Raw genomic sequence first — 23,896 nt, forward strand, 5'->3', positions numbered from 1 at the left:
GACACTCACCCTCCCCACCCCACCCACCCTCTTCCATCCTTGTGACCTCAGGAAAAGAGTCCCTACAAAAACACCTACGAGATTTTTATGTGATGAGGTTCCTGCACTTCACCTGTTGCTTCTTCTATTTTTCTCCACTCTGCACCACAGTGTCCTCCCCCATGTTCCTCCCAAAGGTGTGCACACTGTGTTGCCTCAGGGCCTTTGCACGTGCTGTTTCCTCTCCTGTCCCGCAGCTATCCACTTGGTTCATTCTCTCATTCTGATCTTTGCTCAAATGTCACATCTAATGTTGCCCACCGCTCCTCACCCCAACCTTGTCATGTTTCCGCCTAACTCTTCTCCCTTGTACATATTGTCATTGGACCACTATGCATTTTACTGGTTTATTGTTTTTCTCTCCACCCTACTAGAAAGTTTGCTCTGTGGGGGCAAGCATTTTTGCTTGTTTTGATTACTGTGGTTTTTAAGAGTGTCTGCTGCATAGCAGGGGCTCAATAAATGTTTACTGCATAAATAAATCAAGATTCCTAGAAAAGCCCCAAACTGGACATGGAGTCTTTACATGGCTTCCTGTGTGTGATGGGAAATCTTCAGTCAGTGCCCAATCACCCTGAAATATAAAATCTTCACTATTCCTGCAAACAACAACAACAACAACAAAACAGGGTCAGACCTTTCTCAGGGCCTACACTTGACAGAAGCAGTAAAACCAGCTGTAGGCCAAAGCAAAGTGGGTGCATTTTTTTTTATCCTCACCTGAGGATATGGTTTATTGATTTTAGAGAGAAAGGGAGGGAGGGAGGGAGGGAGGGAGGGAGAAAGAGAGAGAGAGAGAGAGAGAGAGAGAGAGAGAGAGAGAGAGAGAAGAAGAAGAAGAAGAAGAAGAAGAAGAAGAAGAAGAAGAAGAAGAAGAAGAAGAAGAAGAAGAAGAAGGAGGAGGAGGAGGAGGAGGAGGAGGAGGAGGAGGAGGAGGAGGAGGAGGAGAAACATTATGTGAGAGAGAAACATGGATTGGGGTTGGCTTTTATAGGAGTCCCAACCTGGGCTCAAACCTAGTACCTAGGTATGTGCTCTGAGCTGGAATTGAACCCACAACATTTTGGTATATAGGATGGCACTCCAACTAACTGAGTCAGCAGCCAGGGAAAAGTGGGCTCTTTCTTTTGTATTGGTGCCTTCCATCTCTCTTTTCCTTCTTTCATCTCTCTTTACTCCAGGCCAACCCTGGGCTAATCCACTAATCCTCTCTAGAATGCATTAAGCGATAAAGGAAGGTTTAAGGTGTTAGTACTCCTGGGAGTACTTATCCTTTAAAAAGAAATCTTGAAGACCAAAAGTTGGCCAGGATCAGAATGGATAAATCTCACCTGGTAGAATTTCAGATTCTGCACGTTTTGGGCCAGGGGTTCAATTTGGAACTCTGAGTTACTGGCCAGGAACAGAAAGTCAGCAGTTAGTAAGCAATAAGCCTGTAACATTGATCAATTTGAAGCCAAAGCAACAAATAGAAATATTGTCATTTCTTCTAGACAATCTTCTCATTTACTTACCAGCAATAGTAAAACCTTGCCACCTCCAAATGTGAGCTCATTTCAAAGCCAAGTCTGCCTTTATCTTTTCTTCCTGTATTGTTGGGTTTCCCTGCTACCAGATCAAGATCTTTATTAACTCCGAACCCAAGTGCAGGCAGGCATAACCGTGCGTGCAGACACACATGTGTACTAGTATGTACACACACACATACACACACACACACACACACACACACATTTTGCCCCCTGTGCACTTCAAATGCCCTGGTCCTTTTCCAGGATCATTTCACCTAATTCCCCTTCTCCCTCCCCCCAGGGCCTCTGCTTGATTTGTATATTCAGAGGTACCTCAATGACTGGAAAAAGTACTAGTGTGAAGGGGCTCAACAAACCCTTCCCACTCCACCCTCAAGGCCAGTCAGTCATTCTCAAGGCCCGTGCCTGCGAATATGTCAAAAGGCAGGCCAAGCAGGGCCCTGGCCTGGACCCTTCTGGCTTTGTGGCTTAGTAGAGGTCACCCCGAGTCAAAGGAATCCAAGAAGTTGGGTTCACTTGGAGTCATTTGTGAGCAGATTTAGTGTGTCCTGGCTGAATGAGATGTCCTGGGCCCTATGGGTCTTCTCTTCTCCTTCCATGTGCTTCTCCTTCTCCTCCTCCTCCCCCTCCTCCTCCTCTTCCTCCTCCTCCTTCTTCTCCTTCTCCAGTGATTTCAGAGAGGAAGGGAGAGGGAGAGAGAGATAGAAACATTGATGATGAGAGAGAATCATTGATCAGCTGCCTTCTGCACGTGCCACACTGGGGACCGAGCCCGCAACCCTGGCATGTGCCCTGACCAGGAATTGAACCACGACCTCCTGGTTCATAGGTTGGTGCTCAAGCACTGAACCATGCCAGCCAGGCTCCCCATGCTTCTTAATCTGCTCCAAGGCCAACTGGGGACACTCAGTGCACTTTAAGTCACACTTCTAACCAGAGTCCCCCTCTGTGTGGTACCACAACCCATCCCCACCCCATGCCATACTCATCTTTCACACTCATCTCCTTGGTAGACTAGAAGCTCCAGGTTTCTTCATGCCCTTTAGCTCAAATTTAGAGTTCGAGTTCGAACTTTGGCCAGAGGTCCAGGCCATAGCTCAAGTTTTCATGTGGACATTTCTATAGCATGTCTTAACACTAATTTACTCTGGTAGCCCTAAGTTGAAACTCTCCATGGTCCTCTGGATTCTTTCCTTTCCTTTATCGTAAGTACCCATCAAATATCATCTAGAACAGTGGGTCTCAACCTTTTGGACCTTTAAATACAGTTCCTCATGTTGTGACCCCAACCATAAAATTATTTTCGTTGCTACTTCATAACTGTAATTTTGCTACTGTTATGAATCGTAATGTAAATATCTGATATGCAGGATGGTCTTAGGTGACCCTGTGAAAGGGTCATTCGACCCCCAAAGGGGTCGCGACCCACAGGTTGAGAACCTCTGATCTAGAAGATCAATATATAACTCTCTCTTTCTAGAATGACAGTTTTCACTCAAAAATTTGGAGGACAAGATTAGCTTGTGAATTTCCTAAGCTGCCCCAACAGTAGTTACTTAGAATAGTTGAGATCTATTATCTCTGTTCTGGAGGTTGGAAGTCTGAGATCAAAGTGCCAACAGGGCCATGCTCCCTCTGAAACCTGCTGGGAAAGCCTTCCTTGCCTACCTCCTAGATCGTGGTTGTTTGCCAGCAATCTTTGGCATCCTTTGGCTGTAGACGCTTCACTGAAATCCTCCACTTCCACGTGGCATTCTCCCTGGGAGTTTGTCTCATAGGTCCATCTTCTTCTTTTTTAAAAAAATATATTTTATTGATCTTTTGCAGAGAGGAAGGGAGAGGGATAGAGAGTTAGAAGCATCAATGAGAGAGAAACATTGATCAGCTGCCTCCTGCATGCCCCCCACTGGGGATGTGCCCGCAACCAGGGTACATGCCCTTGACTGGAATCAAACCTGGGACCCTTGAGTCCGAAGGCCGACGCTCTATCCACTGAGCCAAACCGGCTAGGGAAGGCCCATCTTCTTATACGGACACGGTCACATTGGATTAGGAGCCTACTCCAGTATGACCACCTCTTCACTAATTATATCTGCAAAATGACCCTACTTCCAAATAAGCTCACCTTTTATGGTACTGGGGGTTAACCCTTCAATGTTATCTTTTTTAGGAGGCGGGGAAGAGGACACGATCCAATCCAAAGCAACTAGTGAGTTAAGACATTATTTGTTAAAATAAATGCAGGTGTGTAAGGAAAAGGAAAAATTCACATGCATTTCTAAGAAAAAGCCAGCAACTTTAAAGACATGTTCGTCTTGTGGTGGCTGTTTGGGTTCCCTTCCCAGGCCTCCAAGGATACAACTTCCCCTGTCTCTTTACCCTCCTCCATCTTCAAGGTTTTTTGGTGGGAAAGTTTGAAAAGCACTGATAGAAAACCATGGCTGGTCTATCCGTTAGGAGCTGTTTTGGCCGCACAACTTATAGCCATGTAACTAAAGCCAGGTCTTTGTCTTGTATGAAACAAGTCTGGAGCTGGGCAGCTCACTCAATCATCTGTTCCATGTGTGTCTGTTCTCATGTTCAGCCTCTCATAGTCACACAGTGGCCTCTTTACCTCTAGCATCTTGTCTGTGTTTTGGAGAAGAGAGGACAAAGGGTAAAGGGCAAAGGGCATGCACATGCTGAGTCTGAAGATTTTCTTGTGAGCCCTGCTCAGTACCTTCCACTTATATCTCATCTGCCAGCGCGAAGTCACATGGCCACCATAGCTGGGAAATGGAATGTTTTAGCCAGGCATGGGTTCTGCTAGGAAGGAGAGAAAGGATATTGAGCAGACAACTTGCAGTGTCTGTCCCAGCTGGCTTTTGCTGTTTCTTTTGCTCCGTATCTTCCAGCCTGTTACAGTTCTAGGCACACACAGGAGACTTGCTGATGCTTGTGTACAGATTGCAAAGGATCTCCTCATCTTGTAGGCAGGACATTAAACACAAATGACATACACAATGGAATGCAGTAATGCTCAAATGCCAGAATGACTGGTGCTGCAGAATGCAGAAAAGGGAGCAGGTCAATTTGAGTTATGCAGGAGCACCATGAAAGGGGATGAAATCTGAGCTGAATTTTGAAGGTTGGGTAGGATCGACAGACCAACAGCAGCTGTCATGAAACCCTGTTTAGATTCCCCTCCACTGCTCAGATGGCAGAAGGAACAACACAACAACCTGTGTGCAGTCCTTTCTCTTATTCTAGTCTGAGTGAGCCTTCATGCATGTTCCACACTCAGACCCAAATCTTCTACATCTCTTTCTTGGAATTGACTCTAGTTGAGATAGAAGAATTGGTCAATGTCTAGATCTCAACCCTAGAGAGTGCCTCTTATCCAAATACATGTATTCCATGGCCACCTTGATCCCCAACACCCTTAAGCAGTCTAATTACCTCTCAGTCACATTCTCTTTCCAGCCAACTCCCAATACCCAGAAGTTGCTCTCACCTGAGAACCCTCCCACACGAGTGGACCTTTTCCAGTTGCCACTTCCCAAGTACCACTAATATGGTATTATGAATCTTTCTGTGGCTGCATGATATACACAACCTGTCCCCCTCACTTCCCAGCAGTTTTTATTTTTCAAGTTCTTGATCTTTCTCTACCGTTTAGGTAGCAGTGAGGGCCTCAGCATTTACTGCCCGCAGAGTAGGATTACTATGGGAGGAATGCAAAGCGAAAGCAAGAACTCAGCGCTTGACTTCTGAGTTTCAAAATGCTCTTGGAACTCATGGTTGAGGGAATAAGAGAGAAAAGGTTTTGAATACTAAAACTGAGTCTCCTGAAAACACAAAGGCTATGCCCAAAACAATAAATTTGGAAGAAAGCCTGATGAAACTGGAGAGAGATTTTCTTCTTGCAGAGGGAATAATTCTGCATTTTGGGGGTGAGGCAATGGATAGCGTTAGGCCCTGACGTGAATTTCTGAGAAAGGAAGCCTGTGCCCAGGTGGGCTTGAGGGATCAGGGAGCAGAGAGAACTTGGCCTCATCCTCTGGAGTGGGTGGGAAGGGGGACTCAGCAGCCCTGTAAGCAGCTGAATGTTGTGCTGAGTGGTTGAGAATCGCTCTGACGGCCAGCAGACCTGGAGAGGTCAAGCGGTTGGGTGAGGACAACACGACACAGAAGGCAGCAAGGTATGTCAGGGAGGGGGACAGACATGGGCCACACAGCCGCACTGGTGCCAGCATGAGCCCATGATGACCAAGGGCCGCGTGCAACCTCTCCATTCCCAGCCCACACTGTGATCTCGCCAATGCCTCCGGGAGCTTGGCTGCAACCTTGGGAAGAAGGCGGGAGGGAAAAGCACTCAACTGACAAGAAAAATCCTGGAGATTGAGTCTTTCCTGAACTAGGATTAAGCTTTCTGCTACGAGGAGGAATGGGAGTTGGAGATAAGAAATTACCCAACAGAAAAATAAGGAAAAGAAACATTGTCAGCACATCTGAGCTAATGGTCTGTGAAATTTGGACCTCCTGCATCTTTTTCATTGTGAGATAGCACACAATTAAATAATGTTCAAATAAACTTTTTTATTTTATAGTAGATTTAGATTTCCAGGAAAGTTGTGAAAATGGTACATTCCTATATACCCTACACTCAGTTTCCTCACATTCCTCACAATTAATGAATTGGTATTGGTACATTATTACCAATCAAGGTGCATACATTATTCAGATTTTCTTAGTTTTTACCGAACTTCCTTTATTGGTTCCCATTATGTTTAGTTGTCATGTTTTCTTGGACTCTTCTTGTCTGTGACAGTTTTTCTGATTTCCTTATTTTTGGTGACCTTGAGAGTTTTGGGGAGTACTGGTTAGGTACTTTGTAGAATTTCCCTCATTTGGGATTTGTCTGATGTTTTTCTCATGGTGAGACTGGGGTTATGTGCTTGGGGGAAGAGGACCATAGAGGGAGGTGGCATTCTCATGTCATAGGAAGGGAATATACCGTCCACATGACTTATTACTGTTGATGCTAATGTGATGTTGATTGCCTGGCCTAAGTAGTGTTTTGTTAGGTTTCTCCCTAGTAAGGTTATTCCCCACCCCCTTTCCATTTTGTAATTGTTGGAAGTGCAGCCTATAGTGAAGGAGAAGGGAGTTCGATCCCATCTCCTTGAGGATGGAGGACCTGCATAAATGATTTGGAATCCCTCTGCACGGGATACGCATCTTCTCTCCATTTACTTATTAAGTCATTTCTTTATATCAGTATAGACTCATGGATATTTATTTTATACTTTGGGTTATAATCAAGTATTGCTTTCTTCATTTTCTTGCTCAAATTGTTCTAGCTCTGGCCACTGGGAGCTCTTTCAATTGCCTCCTGTATCCCTTTGACATACCACCTTCCTTGTTTTTGTTATTGGTTAAAAAAAAAAAATCTTGTTTTTTTGAACACTTCCTTACCTTCAGGCAGAACATGCTCCGGGCTGGTCTTGTATATTTCTCGTCCCAGTCCTAGAACCAGCCATTTTTCCATGAGGCCTTGCTCCTTTCATTGGAGATCGTGTGAGTGCCAGGCATGCTCATTGTTACTGGAGTTATTTCTAAGACCACTTAGCTGACAGATCAAGGAAATCTATGTATGTGTTCTAACCCATGTATACATGCACATCTGTAAATCTTTTTACGTATCCATCTGTATCTATATTAAGCTAAACATAAACTCATACTAATGTCCCCAAACTTAATCCACATGGATCATGGAGCTCCCCCTCTTGCTTATCTGTTATCTCCCTCTCCAACAGTGAAAAACCGGGCACACCATTCATTCATTTCCAGTATACATGTATAGTGGTTTCAGCATCCAGTTTTAAAAATATTCATCTTGTTTCTGTCTTTCCTTGTTTTCTGCAACGTTGGATCCTCTAGCCCAGTGGTTCCCAACCTTCTGGCCCTTTAAATACAGTTCCTCATGTTGTGACCCAACCATAAAATTATTTTCGTTGCTACTTCATAACTGTAATGTTGCTACTGTTATGAATCGTCATGTAAATATCTGATATGCAGGATGGTCTTAGGCGACCCCTGTGAAAGGGTCGTTCGACTGCCAAAGGGGTCGTGACCCACAGGTTGAGAACCGCTGCGAGTCTAGCCTCTGACACTAATCCTTTTGATCATTTCTCTTGTAGCCACATCTTTGAGGTTTTATACGTGAATATTTGTCAAGTGCTGGTTTGACTCGGATTTCCCTAAACCTGGATGTCACCTACCCATTCCCTTTGGCCTCCCCAGTCCCATCATCTTCCCCATTCTCTGCATTTTGGTGGAGTGAGTGCAGAATCTCATTTTATAGACGAGGAGACTTCCCCTAGGAGTTCAGAGGCTTGCCTCACTCGGGACTGGAGTAGCTAACCTGTTTTCACGATGTCTCTTCATTCAACTATTACGGAGCATCTATACATGCCAGTGCCGGCCCCGTGGGCCCGAGTCCCCGGTCCCGCCCCGCCCCGCCGGCGAGATCAGTAATAAACATCTTGGTGCTGGCGGCGCAGGAGCGAGCGCACAACGGGGGACACAACGCCGGGCCTGGAAAGGTCCGCCCCACCGGCTCGTCGGCGCGTTCTTGCTCCTTCCGAGGCCCGAGCTGCCGGGAGGAGGATCTGGAGCTCAGCTGAACGCTCCGGCAGCCACCCGCCCGCTCTCTGGGCGCCGGACCACCCCGAGCCGCCCCGCCCCTCCAAGACCCCGCCCACCTCCAGGCCCCGCCTCCCTCCGAGCCCAGCTCGGGCCCCTGACGATGTTCGCCGGAAATTGCCGAAGCCCCTCTTTTTTTCCTTCCTCTCCTTTCCCTGCTCTCCCTTTTCCTTTCACCCGGGTTCCCTCGGCTGTGATTTCCCCCCGCCCCCTCCTTCCTTCCCCATTGGAAATCAAGATGGAGGCTCGCGGCTGCCGCCGGCGCCCGTGATCACGGAGACCCCGCCAGCCCCGGGCCCAGCCCTTGCGATCGCGTGTCCCCGCGGCGCGCGCCGCTGCCCGAGCTCCGGCCGGCGCCGCCGAGGCTGTGCCCCGCGCCCCCGCCCCGCGGGCAGCTTGCGGCTCCCGGGCGGAGTCCTCGTCTATGTGGGCGCGCTCCTCGGGCCGAGCCGCCGCCGCCGCCGCCGCCGCCCGCCGCCGCCGCCCCGGGGCTAGGCGTCCGCGCGCCGGGCGCGGGCAGCTGGGCGCTCGGCTCCGCCAGGCCCGGCGCGGGCGGCGCGTGGCGCTAGGGGCGCGGGGCCCGAGCCGGGCGCGGCCGCGGGCGCCGCCGCAGCCATGAGCGGCAGCAGCGGCGGCGCCGCCGCCCCCGCCGCGTCCTCCGGCCCCGCCGCCACGGCCAGCGCGGCGGGCTCGGGCTGCGGGGGCGGCGCCGGCGAGGGGACCGAGGAGGCGGCCAAGGACCTGGCCGACATCGCGGCCTTCTTCCGATCCGGTGAGTGCAGTTGCGGCGCCCCCCGTGCGCTGGCCAACACCGGCGACAGGCGCGGTTCTGGGACCCGGCGCGCCCCGTGCTCACCCGCACGTCGGGCCCGGCGCTCTCGCCGACCCACTGCGCCCGCACCGGGCTCCCGGACCTGCACCGCGGCGGGTCCCCTGCCCGCGCTGCCCCGCGCGCCGCGCTCGGCCCGGCCGCAGCCGACCCGTCCTTCCCCGCGCCCGCCCCTCGGCCCAGGGTGCAGCCTCCCCGGCTCCCAACCCCGGCGGCCGCAATTCCATGGGTTGGGGCGCCGGCTCTTTGTCTGTCGCGGGAGGGCCGAGGAGGGGGCGGCGGGGAGACGAGGGCGGAGGCTCCAGTCCCGGAGGCCGGACGGGGGCGACGGGGCCGGGCCCCGAAGAGCGGGCGCTCAGTTGGGCCGGTGTCGGTGGCCGATTTATACCTGGCCCTGCCTCGACCCCCGGGCCAGGCAGATTTCTTAGCTCGGCCCTCCCGCCTGTCACCTCCCCGGCCTCGGTCCACACTTCTGTGACACGGGGCAGCCGCGGCACCCGCTGCCCGGGGGCTGGAGCGGGGAGGTGGCCGGCCTGGAGGCGGCTGAGCCATTGTCTCCGGGGGCGGCCCGGGAGGGACAGCTGGGAACGTGGTGGCCGTGGGGAGAGGCGCGGGGCGGGAGCTCCCGGGGCGCTGCCTGGGTGGCTGGGAGGTGGAGGCAGCGCCAGGTGTCTCCGGCGCGGAGGGGGTGGTCGCGGGAGAGGCGAGCTTTGCGATCCGGAGGAAGCGCGGGGGGCGTGACTGGAGGTCCCTGGGCCCCCAGCGGCAGTGCCTCACCCGGCCCGGTCCAGATCCCGCGCGAGCCGGGCCCACGTCCCCTCGCCCAGGCCAGTCTGCTGGCGCGTGCGGGCGGCTGCAGAGGTGCTGGCGGCCGCGGCCGCGGGCCCGGATCCTGGAGCGCAGCGTCCCGCGGGCCCGGCGCGGTGTGGGGAGAGTGCAGCCTCCGGGCTGTGGAGCGGAGGAGGCGGGCCGGGTCGGGGCCCGGTCGGACGGCGTGCGCGGGGCGTGTACGGGGTGCTTGTGGCGGCCCCTGGGAAGGTGGCGGGCCAGGTAGGCTGGGGAGCGGCGGGTCATGGGGCGCGTGCGGGGAGGTCGGAGGCTCAGCTTCTCCATATCCTCTTTCAAAATACAGCCCCCAGATTCGTGAGATCACTTTGGCAATTACTGGTCACAAGCAGCAGTTTGCACCGGGAGGGCGATGGTCGGAGGCAGAAGTTAGCAGCGTCCGTAGAGAACCTGATTAGGTGCTGCCTTCCACTCCATTTCTCGATCTTTGCCAGGCGGGGTTATTTTTGAGTCAGTTTAACAGATTGATTGTGGCGGGGAGTGACATATGCCGACTCTGCAGTGTCAGCTTGGGGTTAATATACTCCCGGGTGGTGCTCCCTCTTTCCGTGTGAGGTCCCTGCAGAAAGCAAAGGTTTAAGAAAACATGAACTCGCAATGAAAGCCTTTTTGTGAGCACCTAGCGCGCGATTGAGCAGTCCCGTCTCACTTCCTAATAGCAGAACTGGGTCGTCTTCCCTTCATGCCCTGAAGCTAAAGTCTAGCCTGTCTTCTCTCTTGACGCTACCACCTGTCACAAAATAATAGATTCTGTGCAGAATTCAGCTCCTCAGTTAGAAAGGCTCCGGTGCTCTGCGGATGGAATTTAGGGTGCTTGTGAGACCAGACGTTCTCACCTTTATTATACCTATTAGAGACATTACTCTTATGCTCATAATACCCCAAAGACATCAGGGCCGACAGGATGCGCACAGAAAACTTGCTCGGCGTCACTGTGGTGCTCCTCGGGGACTTAGCTGGGGAGAGAACCGAGGCGCATGCTTGCTCCCAAGCCCCTGCTCATGCCCATTTTGGGGCAGAACCAGACAGTGCTGCTCACTGGTTTGCTCTTTTCTTTCATCCTCCAAAATCGATCTGACAAATCATCTCTTTAGTTGTTTGAGGCGGGATCTGGAGCCAGAGCAGATTATAAATCGGCAGCAGTTGCGCTGTCCTGCCCCAAGGGTAATATGGAAGGTCTTTTAAAAGTGCTTCTCCCTCCTTTGGGCAGCTCTGAATTCCTGACCTAGATCTTGGCTCCAGCATCTAGGGCAGTGATGTCCAGCAGAGGCTAGAGAGGGACCATGCAGGTGGGTTGGTGGGGGTTGGGGGGGGGGGGTTGGACAGTCAGGACAAAGCAAGAGGACCCTGGGTGGAGAGCTCAGCTGGTAGAAGAGCTCAGGCAAGGCCCCCCTGGGCAGTGTTGATTGCATGTGAATGGCTGAAGGGAGAGGTCAGTCTGTTAGTAAAATGCGACATTCTTCCCTAAGATGTAGAAAGGCAGAGAATCTGTAGTCATTGGCAGGGGTGGACTGTCTAGGTGTGAACATTTCTCCAGGCTGTTTTTGAGCCTGGGATTTAAGATTGCCAATGGGACCTAGACATGGTGCTTCTCCTCATTGCTTTTCATGTCTCAGCCTTAAACTGTTTGCTTGGCCACCTTCTTTTCTTTTCTTCTTATCCCTTATCTGTGCTGCTTTACAATTTATCTTTGTGAACACACATCGAGAACTGGTACCCAGGGTTGGATGAAAGAAGGGGAAAGACTTTAGTTCAGTAGGACTTTTAAACAAAGTAGAGTGGCCCTAGCCAGTTTGGGTCAGTGGATAGAGCGTAAGCCTGCAGACCCGAGGGTCCCGGGTTCGATTCTGGTTAAGGGCACCTACCTTGGTTGTAGGCTCCTCCCCGGCCCGGGCCCTGGTTGGGGCTCATGCAAGAGGCAACCAGTCGATGTCCTCTCACATTGATGTTTCTCTCTGTCTTTTCCTCTCTCTTTCACTCTCCAATGGAAAAATATCCTCGGGTGAGGATTAAAACAAAAAGTAAAACAAAACAAAAAAAGTAGAATGGGCTGCCGTGTGATTTCTCGTGACTGGAAGTGTGGAAGCAGGGGTGCTGCCACCTGCCAAGGTTGGGAGTTGGGTGCTGGGGACGGGACTCCTGCCCTGGAAAGGGGTCTGGGAAGATGGCTCAGGGGCTGTTTCACTCTCTCAGATTCTGTGGGCCCCTCCACGTTTTCTTGGGTAGTTTAGGTCTTCAGGCAACGACTGCCTTTCCCGCCCGCTTTGTGGCACCCAATGTCCACCTCGCTCAAGGTCTCACCTCATAGCCTGTCATTTCATTCTCCACTCAGGTCATTGGCTTAGAAACTTCCTATTCATTTGGACAATCCTGGTCCCCCTTGTACAGATCTGGCACTAGCAGGAAGGTCAATTAGTGTTAAATTGCATTGAGCCAAAAAAATGTGGTTATGGTGTGTTAAAGCGCAGCTGAGATTTTTCCGCAAGTGTTTGTGAATTTCAGGCCTCACTGTCCTCTTTTGCACAGAGCTCAGCATCAAAAGAGACATAGCCAACGTCAAAGCATCACAGAGGTGAGCCAGTACAGTTTTTTAATTACTTAATTTATTATTACTTTTTATCTAGGCTTTTAGGGAGGTTAAGCGACTTGCTCAGAGTGGAACTCTGGTAGAGGTGGGGTCAGGGCTGGGCAGCGCCACTGGCTTGGGTACTCTTTCCGGGATGCCTCTCATGGCAAGGACTTTGCTTACATTAGTTCTCAACCCCACTGGGACCAATCACTTTTATTGCCAATCTATTTTGGGGCTCTGTTCTTGTGGCAATAAATCATTCTTTCAGAGCTCTCTATTTAACCTTGCAAGTGTGTGTGTGTTGGGGGGGAGGAGGGTGCTTACATAAATGCATTATTTTTAACCTGCCTGGCGTGTTTTAGGTTGGCATTAAATGAATGTGCAAAGAAAAAGGTTTGTGGTTTTTCCTAAGCATCATGGCCCATTGTTTGTTTGTTTTTTAAATAAAATCTTATTCTGGACTCTTTGCCAAGAGAAGAGAGCAGCCCTTCCCTTTCCTATGGATTATGTGAAGGAAATCAAGTCTGGTACTGAGGGTGGGAGCCACATGCATACCTTTCCATGTTTTGATATGATGGCTTCCTCATGGAGCATCAAAGGAAGCATTTTTTTCATATTTACGCCTCTAACACCACGTAAGTAGCAGGCCCCCAAGCTGGTCAGGTTTCCTCTGTGTGTGTTCAGAGCCTGGCAGCGTTGGTCTTTGTGAGCACCAGTAATAATTATTGCATTACCAAGTCCATCCTTCTTACCCGCAATATTTTGAAAAGGGAATCTGAAGAAAATGTAATTTGATAGTAAGTGTTGGTTTCTCTTTTTCAGTGGCACAGTTTTAGAGGAGAGCAAAGAGATAGCTAAAAAATACTCTTAGAAGTGACTTTCAAGAAATCAAAGAGCAGTGAAACAGTCTTTGACAGAAACTTTTCACTGAGACCTTGTAAGCTGACTTATGGACTGTGATACTGTATCTTTCCTGTTGCAGTTTAACCATCCTAGATTCAAATGAAGATTTCAATGAAGGCATTTTAACCATTTAAATGATTGACCAAGATTTAAGTGAAAACAAAGATTCTGTTGAAAATGAAGCGTGTAGTTTGAATATGTTCTTCAAATGTATGTTAAAATAGGTGTTTGAGCTCGTCTTTTTAGACCTTCTGAATACTATGACAAATTTGGGGTTTGTTTTTAACTGAAAATGAAAGATATGTTTGAAGGTGTCATCTAAATCAGCAGTATCTGATAGTATTTATTTTAAGTTTATGTACTTCACTCCCCTGCTGAGAAAATAAAATTTTATCTCATATCCTTGGCAGAATTCCAGAGAAAAGTCAAATTCTTAATCAATAGCCACACTTTATGCCTAATAAAATCACTTATGCTGATAGGGATGAATTGTGCTTTACTATAAAAAGCAGTCTTCAACATCCCCCCTTCACTCCTCCCCAATTCTGTAATGAATTGGTTTTTATTTCCTTGAGTGCGTTGCCTTGTCAAAGTTTTGGTAACACCACTGGCAGGAACAGCTGCTCCTCCGTGGACAGAGAAGGGATGCATTGGAGTGAGAATCCTGCTGTTCTGGTGAAGGCAGAGACACGCTCTGATGTCCTTTCTGATTTCCTTCTTCCCTGCGTGTTTAGCTAAATGGACTCAGGGGGACTGGCTGCGTTCTTTGTCTTGTGGATGGAGATGCTGTCTTTTACATCTTCTCCATGCTCCCCAGCCCTGCCTAAGCTGATCGTGGCCAGTGAACAGGATGGGCCTAGGGTTGGAGAAAGGGGTAAGCGGGATTAGGTGGGGCAGGGCACAGTTGTCACTCGTGCCCTACTCTAACATCTGCTGATGAGTGTTCAGCGGAATAGAGAGCAAGGGCGGGAGCAAGGACCTGGTGTCTTCTCAGTGTCCCTTGGCTGGTGATGGTTCAGCTGGAGCCATTCTGGAATTCCTACTGCTGTACCGCTGTACCGAGAGCAAAGAAGCAAAAAGGAGAAGAGAGGCAGGAATGAGACAAGGTCCTGCAGGGCATTGCTTTCCGCGGCCTTTCCCTCTGCTCGCTCCCTTCCCTCCTGTGCCCACCGTGGAGGTGCTGCCCCTCAGGGCCTTTGCCTGCTTGCTCATCGCGGTGCCCAGCCCTACCAGGCCCTGAGTTTCCGCCACCTCTGCCAGTTTATAAAGAGGAAACAGACATCTGGCTCAAATTTCCAGTGTAGTCTCCCAAACTTTTGACATTATTAAGCCTTACATTCAGACAGACATTCTCGTTTATGGGAAATCATGTTCTCACGTTTAATGATTTGCGGGTGCATAAATACTCCTTTTCACTTCTCATTCACTAATGGAAACACTTCATTTGCTTACTGAATCGTCGTTACCGAATTTCCTCTTTTGTATTCCCTCTCCACGTAAGGAAGCCCCTTGAAACCCAAATTATGAATCACCTGCCCTCTGGGAAAGGTTATATGTCGGGGGCAAGACAGTGAAAGGCACAGACTCTTAACCAAGAGGCCCAAGGTGCTGAGCTGGAAGAGGGCGTTTCTTCATAGTGACAGAATATTTGGTCCAATGCCAGATGTGCTGTGCAAAGATGTAACCTCATTTTGTTGAAAAATATACTTGAGTTTATAGCTTACTGTTTTGATGAACCACATGTCCACTCCTGTGTGGTTGGGAAGGATTGTGAAGAATCCATAGAACCAATCTTGTATTTTGGAAGCATCACCCTACTTGAGCTTTATCATAAATGAGTACATTTTTAGCAGTTACACGGACGGAGAGCTTTATTGAAAACGTCAGTCAACACAAAGAATAGACTCTAGGTCTAGGATACTTTGGGTTAGTGGTGTCCCTGTGAGTTACTCAGGCGCATGGTCCTATTATGGACAGTGATGGAGTGCACGTGGTTTCTCGTTAGGAGGGGTTTCTGCCGGGTTTGGGCAGCCATGCGGACCCTTCAGTTCCAGGAAAGAGGTCCTTTCCTGTCCTACTGCTGGGAAGGGCTCGGGGTCCTTTCTGTCTGCTGCTGCTGTTAGCATTGAAACAATGTAGTGTGAACAGAGAGAGAAACTTGCATCCACTCACTGCTGCCTGAAGGAAGGCAGTCTCCAAAGCCTACACACTGTATGATTCCACGCAGGTGACATTCTCAGAAAGAGACCTGCAGTGAGAGGCCAGGCTGGCCGGTTGCCAGGAGTTAGGGGTGGTGAGGGTGTAAACAGCAAGGGGCACTGTGAGGGGCACTTGGGGAGATGACGGAGCTGTTTTTTTTTATTTTATTATACTGGTTGTGGTGATTATATGTATCAAGATTCATAGAACTTTACACCTCCCACCCCAAAGATCCAGTTTTATTGTATGTTAATTAAAACATAACATTAAAAAAGGCTAACAACAAACTGGGAGTAAATATTTACTAAAAATCATACAAAGAAATAAAAAAGGGCTTTCTTGCCCTAGCAGGTTTGACTCAATGATTGGACCCTGAAGAATCCCAGGTTTGATTCTGGTCAAGGCCATGTACCTTGATTACAAGCTCTATCCCCAGTCCCTATTGGGGTGCGTGGGGGAAGCAACCAAATGAAGTGCCTCTCTCACATTGATGTTTCTCTCTCTCTCTCCCAACCTCCCATGCACTCTCTAATAACCAATAGAAAAAATATCCTTTCCCAGAGGGCAGGTGATTCATAATTTGGGTTTCAAGGGGCTTCCTTACATGGAGAGGGAATACAAAAGAGGAAATTCGGTAACGACGCTTCAGTAAGCAAATGAAGTGTTTCCATTAGTGAATAAGAAGTGAAAAGGAGTATTTTTAACAAAAATAAAAATAAAAGGGCTTCCTCAAATCAATAAGACAATCCAAAAGAGAAATAGGCACACAGGCAATTCAGAGAAGCACAGGTGGCCAACAAGTAAGTATTCAGCCTGACTAGCAACCAAGGAAACACAAATAAAAACCATGTGATACCAACAGAAACCAGATCCAATGTAAGTCATTTCTCTAGGTAAGCAGGAGCAAAACCGAATTATTTTGGAAAGGTGTTCTGTTATTTCAAAAAATAACAAGAGTCACTCAATCTGCCCTATGTGGGACCAAACTTCCTGTAATTTCTAGGGGTAGGGAAACTTTAAAGATAGTTACAAGGAAATAACTTTTCTTGGGTTCTGTAAGAACCATTAACTTGGGGAATCCATACAGCATATAAGTCAAGTCTCCAGACTTCAAAACTATCTTTAGATGTAAACAGTCACCATTTTTCCTGCTTCAGTGTTTCCACTCAGGTGAGTTTTGCTGCTGTCCAGATAGAAAAAGATAGGAAAAGAATAGTACATTTAGGATGGTCTGCAGGGTCTCAACATTCCTGGTGTGAAGAAGAAATTTCTAGGGGTAGGTTTCCTTTGGGGGAGTGGGGTTGTTCCTGCATTAATATCTCTGTGAGTATCTGTTTGTTCTCTGCACTTGGACCTTCAGATGTATACTTGACTTTGCAGCTACCTATTTCCCAGTATTGATAGTTAATGAAAGAATTTATAAACTGTTAGCTCCCTCACTTAACATTCATAACCATAAAATAAAGCTAGTCTTGAACTTGAGAAAAACACAACTCAAATTTAAAAGAATAATCCTTGAATATTTTTAGACTAGGTGCCCAGTGCACGAATTCGTGCACCTTGAAAGGAACTGTGGGCTGAGAGGCTGCGGTAGGGACAGGGTTGGGTCTCAGCCCATCCTCCACGCCCCCACCTAACCTTTCCCGCTGCGGCCCCTGGTCCCCTGTCTGCTGGCAACCGCCGCTCCCACATGCTGACGGCGCTGGCCCTACTCGCACCCGCTTACAGTGTGGAGTGATTGGGGCTGGCGCCAGCAGCAGGTGCGAGCCATGGATGCTGCTCTGATCGCCCCTCAGGAGCAGGGGGAGGTGGAGAAGCCCTCAGGGGTGATCAGGGCTGGCAGCTGCCACTCGCACCCGCTGATGGTGCCGAGTGATCGGGACCGGTGCTGGGCACTGGCAGTGGGTGCGAGTGGGGCTGGTGCTGGCAGCAGGTGTGAGCACTGGACAGGACCGTGGTGCGCGGGAGCAAAGAATTTTCAGTAGCCACCAGAGCCTGCCCCGATGACAGCGACCAGCACCCCGCCTTGGTCTGGTGCCCTCACTCACCTGTTCCACCATCCCACAACAGCCAATGCCCGCCATGTTCTGCACACGCCCCCTGGTGGTCAGCGCACGTCATAGCGACTGGTTGTTTGGTTGGTTGGTTGTGCCACTGTTAGGTCTATTTGCATATTAGCTTTTTATTATATAGGATAGTGTTCCTTGCTGTCTCCCCCCACTGCCCCCATGTATGCATAGGTACCTGTATAGATCTCGGAAAAGTCACAAAACACCCCACTTTGGAATTCTGTGGAATGGGTGGTTTCAGTGCAAGATGTAATGAATGAATATATCAGAGACTAATATTTGAAATTTCTTTTAAAGGACCCATGTCTCCTAGTTTATATGAAGTGACAATATAAATGACTGCAGGAAGCTTTCAGGCAAAATATTTTACTTTTAAATTGGATATAATGCGTATGAAATGTCTGTAAGAGGTTGGTTAAGATAGTATATATAAAAAATCATTTTCCATCTTTTATTTCTTGTGCTTCACTTCCTCTTCTTACACTGATTCCCGTCTTCAAGAATTCCTTTCTTGCTTCTGTTTTCAATCCCACTGCTGCACTCCTAGGCAGTTTGGATTCTGAAAGTTGTACGTTTCCTTACTTGTGTTAACTTTTGTTCTGCATAACAGGTGCTAGGATCCGCAGGAAAAGCATACAAGTTTTATTAGTGTTTAGATAACTTTATCAGTCTAACTTTCAAATGATAAGGGCCAGAAAGTACACTTCCTCTATTATTTATTCTGAACTGGGAAACAATAGTTTGATTAGCATGTTGTTATAAATATTTCTACCTAACTAGTCTCACACAATAAAATCTCTAAAGTTGAAATTGTTCAATATCTTGGCATCCAAATAACTGGATCATTAGTCTCAGACTAATAGCTGTTTCTTGTTCGTAGGTAGCTTTTTTTTTTTTAAACTCATGATGATGAGAAATTCTTTCCATCCCTCACTGCCCTGTCTAGTACCACAGCGATGTTGGATGGCATGCAGGGGACCGTTACCAGCTCAAATAAACGCACTTCGTCGAGGCAGAGTATACTTCACACTTGTATGCTAGAGAGATTTCACCTCCCTCTGCATTTTGCTGCCCTTGTCCTCTCCGGAGCCTTGAGAACGGTGTGGATGCGACGATGGTAAACCGTACCTTTTCTTCTGTGACAGTTCAGTGCAGATGCCCCCTGATAGGCTGCCTGTGCAGGGGCAGCTTCTCCTGGGAGGGGCTTCATGGGAGAGTGGTTCCGTTTCAGCGGTTTGTTAGCTGTTCTGCGTACCTCCGTCTTTCCCAATATTGAACTGCAGTGCTGAGAAGCAAAATCTGCAGGACTCATGGTCAGGCATGTCCCTCCTCTGATGGCATTGTGTTTTAGGACCTGCCTCACAGCTCTGCTGGTTGCCTAACTCAGTGAAGGGTTCAGCCTGTACGTGAGATGGGACCTGCCCCTTGAACCAAATTGCTGGAAACCTCTGACTGTAACCGTATGCAGGATTCAGAGGGGATCACTAAGTTTCCTGTGACAGTTTGCAGGGTGGACACGGGGCTGTTTTTGACAGGCAGCCTTGCAGTGGCCAGCTGGTCTCCCATGCTCTCCGGACTCCTGTGAGAGGCCAGGACCCGGTCACCAGGGGTCAGAGAGCACCTTTGGAATTATGCTGCAGAAGAGAGTAAATTAAGTGCATCCAGAAAGCAGTAACCCCTTGTGAGGTCATAGGATGGCATGTCAAATATGTTTATTTTCTCCAAATGCCATTAATACCAATTCTGCCCTCTAAGGAAACCTGGTCAAGCCTGTTTTAACTCTTACCCCTGCCAGTGCCACCACTGGCTACCGTCTGAGTGCCTGTGACCCTAGATGCTGTGCAGGCGTTTCATATGCGTTTCCTCGTATAGAATCAAGTCCCTGCTTCCAACAGGGGATGACACTGCTGTGAATTAGGATGAAGAGCTCAGCCTCTGATAGGCAGAAGGACCTGCCCAGGCCGCACTGTTGTGAGGGCCAGAGTGCAATTTAAACCCGGCTGCCCGACCGCAGAGCGCCCATGTCCTCCCCTCCCTCCTGGAGGGAGAGGGGGAATGACCCTCAGCATCCCACGGGCTCCTGCGCTGTAATTTTCAAATCTTTAAAAGTGGATGCATATCTCTCTGTGTGTGGAGGAGCGAAGCTGTAATTTACAAGTCGCACACCAAACAGAAGTTGAGTGGAAGATTCCAGGGTACAGCAGCCTTTTTCTCATGTTGGTCCAGGCCCTATAATTTCGTTTCTATGCCTTTCCTCTTTTCAACTAATTAAAACTGATGTTCCTTTTTACCAAAATAGCCCTGGTAACCCCAGCTCTCTATTTGAGGCGTGTGGCTAGGTCAACTTTCCCGGCACCCCCACGCCCCACTCTCTGGAGGAGCCCTGGAGGGAGTGTGGGTGCCGCCTCCCTGGCTGTGCAGGGGCTGCAGCGCTGGATAGGAAGCCTCTGTGGCTGCAGGGTTGGTGGAGGGAAATTTGAGGGGGATGGCCGGGAGGGGCCAGGCAGGGAGGGAAGTTTTTCAGCCCGAGCTGTGTGTGACACATTTATAAGGATTGCCAGGACTTCCTTTCTCACTTAGGAAGGGAATGGGGGGGGGGGGGGGCGGGCGGGGCGGGCCTTGGCGTGGCTGGAGGCTGCTAAGCTGCTCTTTCGGGGACAGTTTTATAAGGTGGGTGTGGCAGCTCCAGATCTTTATAGCTGTTTTGTTGCAGCCACTCATTTCTTTGCTGTTGTTCATAGAAACGTTGATGACGGTGTGTGGTCATGGGAAATGGGGTTCGTTTCACTGTCCTCTTTAGTGAGATACCTTGGACATGTGTCCTAGGCTTTTCCTGTAGTGGGGTGCATTTTGGTCAGTCATAGCTCGTCCGGCCCCCCTCACCACGAGCGCCTGATTTATGGGATGCTTGCGCAGGGTTGTGCCCATCTGGACCACCCAGCATCATTCCACACTGGGAACATGGCCTGCTCTGTGTCTTTGAGAAGTCCACGTCTACCTTGGACTTCTAATATTTCAGTCAGAGCACGATTGGACCTTGGAGTATTGTGACCATGCTCTAAGCAGCCTAGCTACCAGGCCAGGGCAGTTTATCTTTGATTTTAAACTATAAAGGAGGCACAAAACTCTAATTCATATTAGCTGAGAATAACTGAGATTTCACAGTATTACTTTTGGCTGTTGGCGTTGATTCACGTCTTCATTGTTGATTAGGTAGTTTGCTTGTGTGTGTGTGGGGGGGAAGGGGGAGGTAAGTTTGTTTTGAGAAGTCACAACTCATGGTCAAAGAAGTGGGAACTCAGACTCAGATTCCCCAGTTGTTACTGTTTCACCACAGTGGTGACAACCCCCCTCCCCCCATATACTGGAGTGCATACACACACGTACATGTGTACATATATGTGTGTAGTATATATGGTTTACATACTGTTTTGTGTCTGAGCCATTTGAGAGTAAGTTGCAGAGGTGATGGTGCCCTTAGATCTAAATGGTGGCTTGATAATATTTTCTAGGAGCAAGGGCATTCATTCTCTGTTAATAATGATCCAAATCAGGAAATTAATTTTGGTACGATATTATTATCTAAATTTACTGACTTAGCTACAGTTTTACCAGTTGTTCCAGAAACATCAATTTTGGCAATTGATATGTGTGGTCCAGGATTGTGTTTAGGACCAGTATTGCCTTTAGTTGCTGTCTCTGGTTTTCTTTAATTTGGAACATTTTCCCAGTCTGTCCGTGTTGGTACGTTAATATTTTTGAAGATTACAGTCAGTTCTTTTGAAGATCATCCCTCAGTGTGGGTTGGGTTATTCCTCAGGGTGAGATTCAGGCTGTTCATTTCCGCCAGAGGGGCTTCGTCCTCCCCCGACACCCTGTCGGGACCCAGCTGTCCCACGTGGGATGGTCACTTCAGTCATCTGGTTCAGGTGGTGACGACCAGGTTTCTCCTCTGATTTCCCCCTGTAATTAGTTGGCGTTTTGTGAGGAGAAAATTTGAGACTATGTTTCCTGACTTTTATTTGCTGGATGTAGAATCCATTGATGATTTTTGCCTGAATCAGTGATGACTCTGATGATGTGACTTTTCTAACTTCATCATTTCTTCTCTGTTTTGCTGGCTTTCTACCATAAGGAAGAACTTTTCCGTGTGCCCCACGTGCTTACTGTTACATCCCCATGGATTCTTCTTTTACTCAATGGGTTATGATTCTTTGCTATCATTATTTGGTTTGATGTTCAAATTGTCCAAGCTTGGGCCAGCGGGAGTCCTTTCAGTCGCACTCCTTTATCTTTTGTGACCTGTCCCCATCATTTTTTGAATTCTCACCCGAGGATATTTTTTCCATTGGTTTTTCAGAGTGGAAGGGAGTGGGGAGAGGAGAGGAAGAGGAGAGATAAACATCGCTGCGAGAGAGACACATTGATTGGTTGCCTCCTGTCACCTCCACCCTGACAAGGTTGGGGATCAATCCTGCAACGCAGGTACATGCCCTTGACTAGGAAGTGAACCCACGGCCCTTTGGTACGTGGGGCAGGCGCTCTAACCACTGAGAATGCCAGTCAGGGCCCTATCATTTTTTGAGAACTTTCTTATTTTCTGACACATAAGATGTTTTAGGCTTATGCTGTACTTTCCTTGTTCTAGCCCTGGAATTAGCCATTTCTCCAAGGAACCCTGGTACATTAGCACAGCACAGCATTTAGAAACACAGTGTGAGCTCATTGCTACAGAGGTGTCATTGTTTCTAGAACCTCTCAGGGGACAGAGCTAGGAAGTGTGATGTGTGTATATACACATGTACATTTGTATGCCTTTATGTATTTATAATCAAACCCATGAGCTTATACTCATGCCTTCAATTCCAACACTACAGGATGCATTTTAGTCTTCCCTTTTCCATATTTGTAATTCACTTTTCTGATGGCGAAGGCTCCCTTTATCCTCAGTATCGTTGTGGATTTAATCAATCCTAGTATATGCAGAAAGTCATTTCAAAATGCTAACCCATACCATTGCGATAAACCAACCTCCCTCTTCCAGTTTAAACTGTTCAGATCAGCAGTTAGTGGTCAGCTTCTGTTCAGCCCAGGGCCTGTCAGTTAGTCATCCAAGGAAAACAGATGAAGTAATGCGCCCGGACTCCCCGGAGGCGTGTTGGAGAGAAGAGCTGCCAGACTCCATCAGCAGCTCACTTGCTGGTGATATAGAAGCTCACATTTGAAAAAGGAGGAGTTGCCAGAAGAGAAAGCTTAGTTTCTAATAAGTACAAACTTTGTCAAGGTGACACCTGTTGTGGGAAAGTTTATCGTGTTCACTGCACGTGCTGACTCCGGAAGAGAGGACGACGAGGCGAGGGCTGAGGTGGTAAGACCGAGTGATGGGGTGAGGGGGTTGGTGTGTGGCGGGACCAGGATGGGGTGGGGCTGGCCTTTCTCAGGAATCCATCACACTCCGTGGGGAGGGCAGGAGCCGGGCTTGGGTTGGAGTCAGCCGTGAGTCACGGCTGGAGAGACTCTTGCTGCTGCTCATTGACTAAGTGTTTCTTCCCGGAAACCACCTGCAGTGAATTTAACCAGCGGGGTTAGGGGGAAGGGTGTGCACCCAGTTCCAGAAGTCATGGAACGGTGGGTGCAGATCTCACGTGACAGAGTGTTTGCTGCTCTGTGTTTGTCTGTGCGAAACGATGACTTAGAACATAGGCCCTTGATTTGGGGGAGAAAGGCTCAATGTCATAGATTGTGTTCTGTATTTTCCATAAACGTCCCCATGCTTGTTAGACTGTGTTCTGGGAAATTTGTCCTCTAGTTCTAGAAGCCCTTCCTCTGACTAGACATTTGAGCAAGAAAGAAGAGTCAGAATTTTCTTACTCATATTTTAAAGGGGAAAGGCTTCTGTGATATTTGGAAAATTTGGAGAGTAAAAGGTCGGGGGTGGAGGGTGGAGGGAGAGTGGGAATGACTGCTAACAGGTCAAGCATTCTGGGGAAATGAACCACATCCAGCACGGCCAGGGCTGACCCTGAGGAGGGGCGGTGAAGGATTAAAGGAAACAAACAAGAGAATACAGTTGGGACCCGGTGACTCACTGTGCCTGGATGAGGACACAGTGACACATCCTGCAAGCTGAAGCTGTATTTTATAGTCAGATCACACAAAGCGAAACAAGGGCAAGATGTTTACAATGTTCTTACGAATTTCAAATCTGCTTTTTTCCTGTTGT

The 23,896-nt window shown here is 48.8% G+C and overlaps 1 protein-coding gene across 7 annotated transcripts in view; it reads left to right on the forward strand.

The window, feature by feature from the left end:
• The first annotated feature begins 8,873 nt into the window (after positions 1-8,873).
• The window catches only part of TRIO (trio Rho guanine nucleotide exchange factor), a 318,911-nt gene continuing 303,888 nt past the window's right edge, over positions 8,874-23,896 (forward strand). For 6 of the 7 annotated variants that reach the window (XM_070411909.1, XM_070411910.1, XM_070411912.1 and 3 more), the window contains exon 1: positions 8,969-9,030. Coding sequence is in view for 1 of the 7 variants with exons in the window: in XM_070411908.1 (XP_070268009.1) it covers positions 8,874-9,030 (157 nt within the window). In the remaining 6 variants the exon portion in view is untranslated. Of the gene's footprint in view, positions 9,031-23,896 lie in introns of all 7 variants that reach the window. The other variant, XM_070411908.1, reaches the window with a different exon arrangement.

Source organism: Myotis yumanensis, unplaced genomic scaffold, assembly GCF_028538775.1.
Source record: "Myotis yumanensis isolate MYYU_CA2020_CCGP unplaced genomic scaffold, mMyoYum1.0.hap1 SCAF_4, whole genome shotgun sequence".
NCBI lineage: Eukaryota > Metazoa > Chordata > Mammalia > Chiroptera > Vespertilionidae > Myotis > Myotis yumanensis.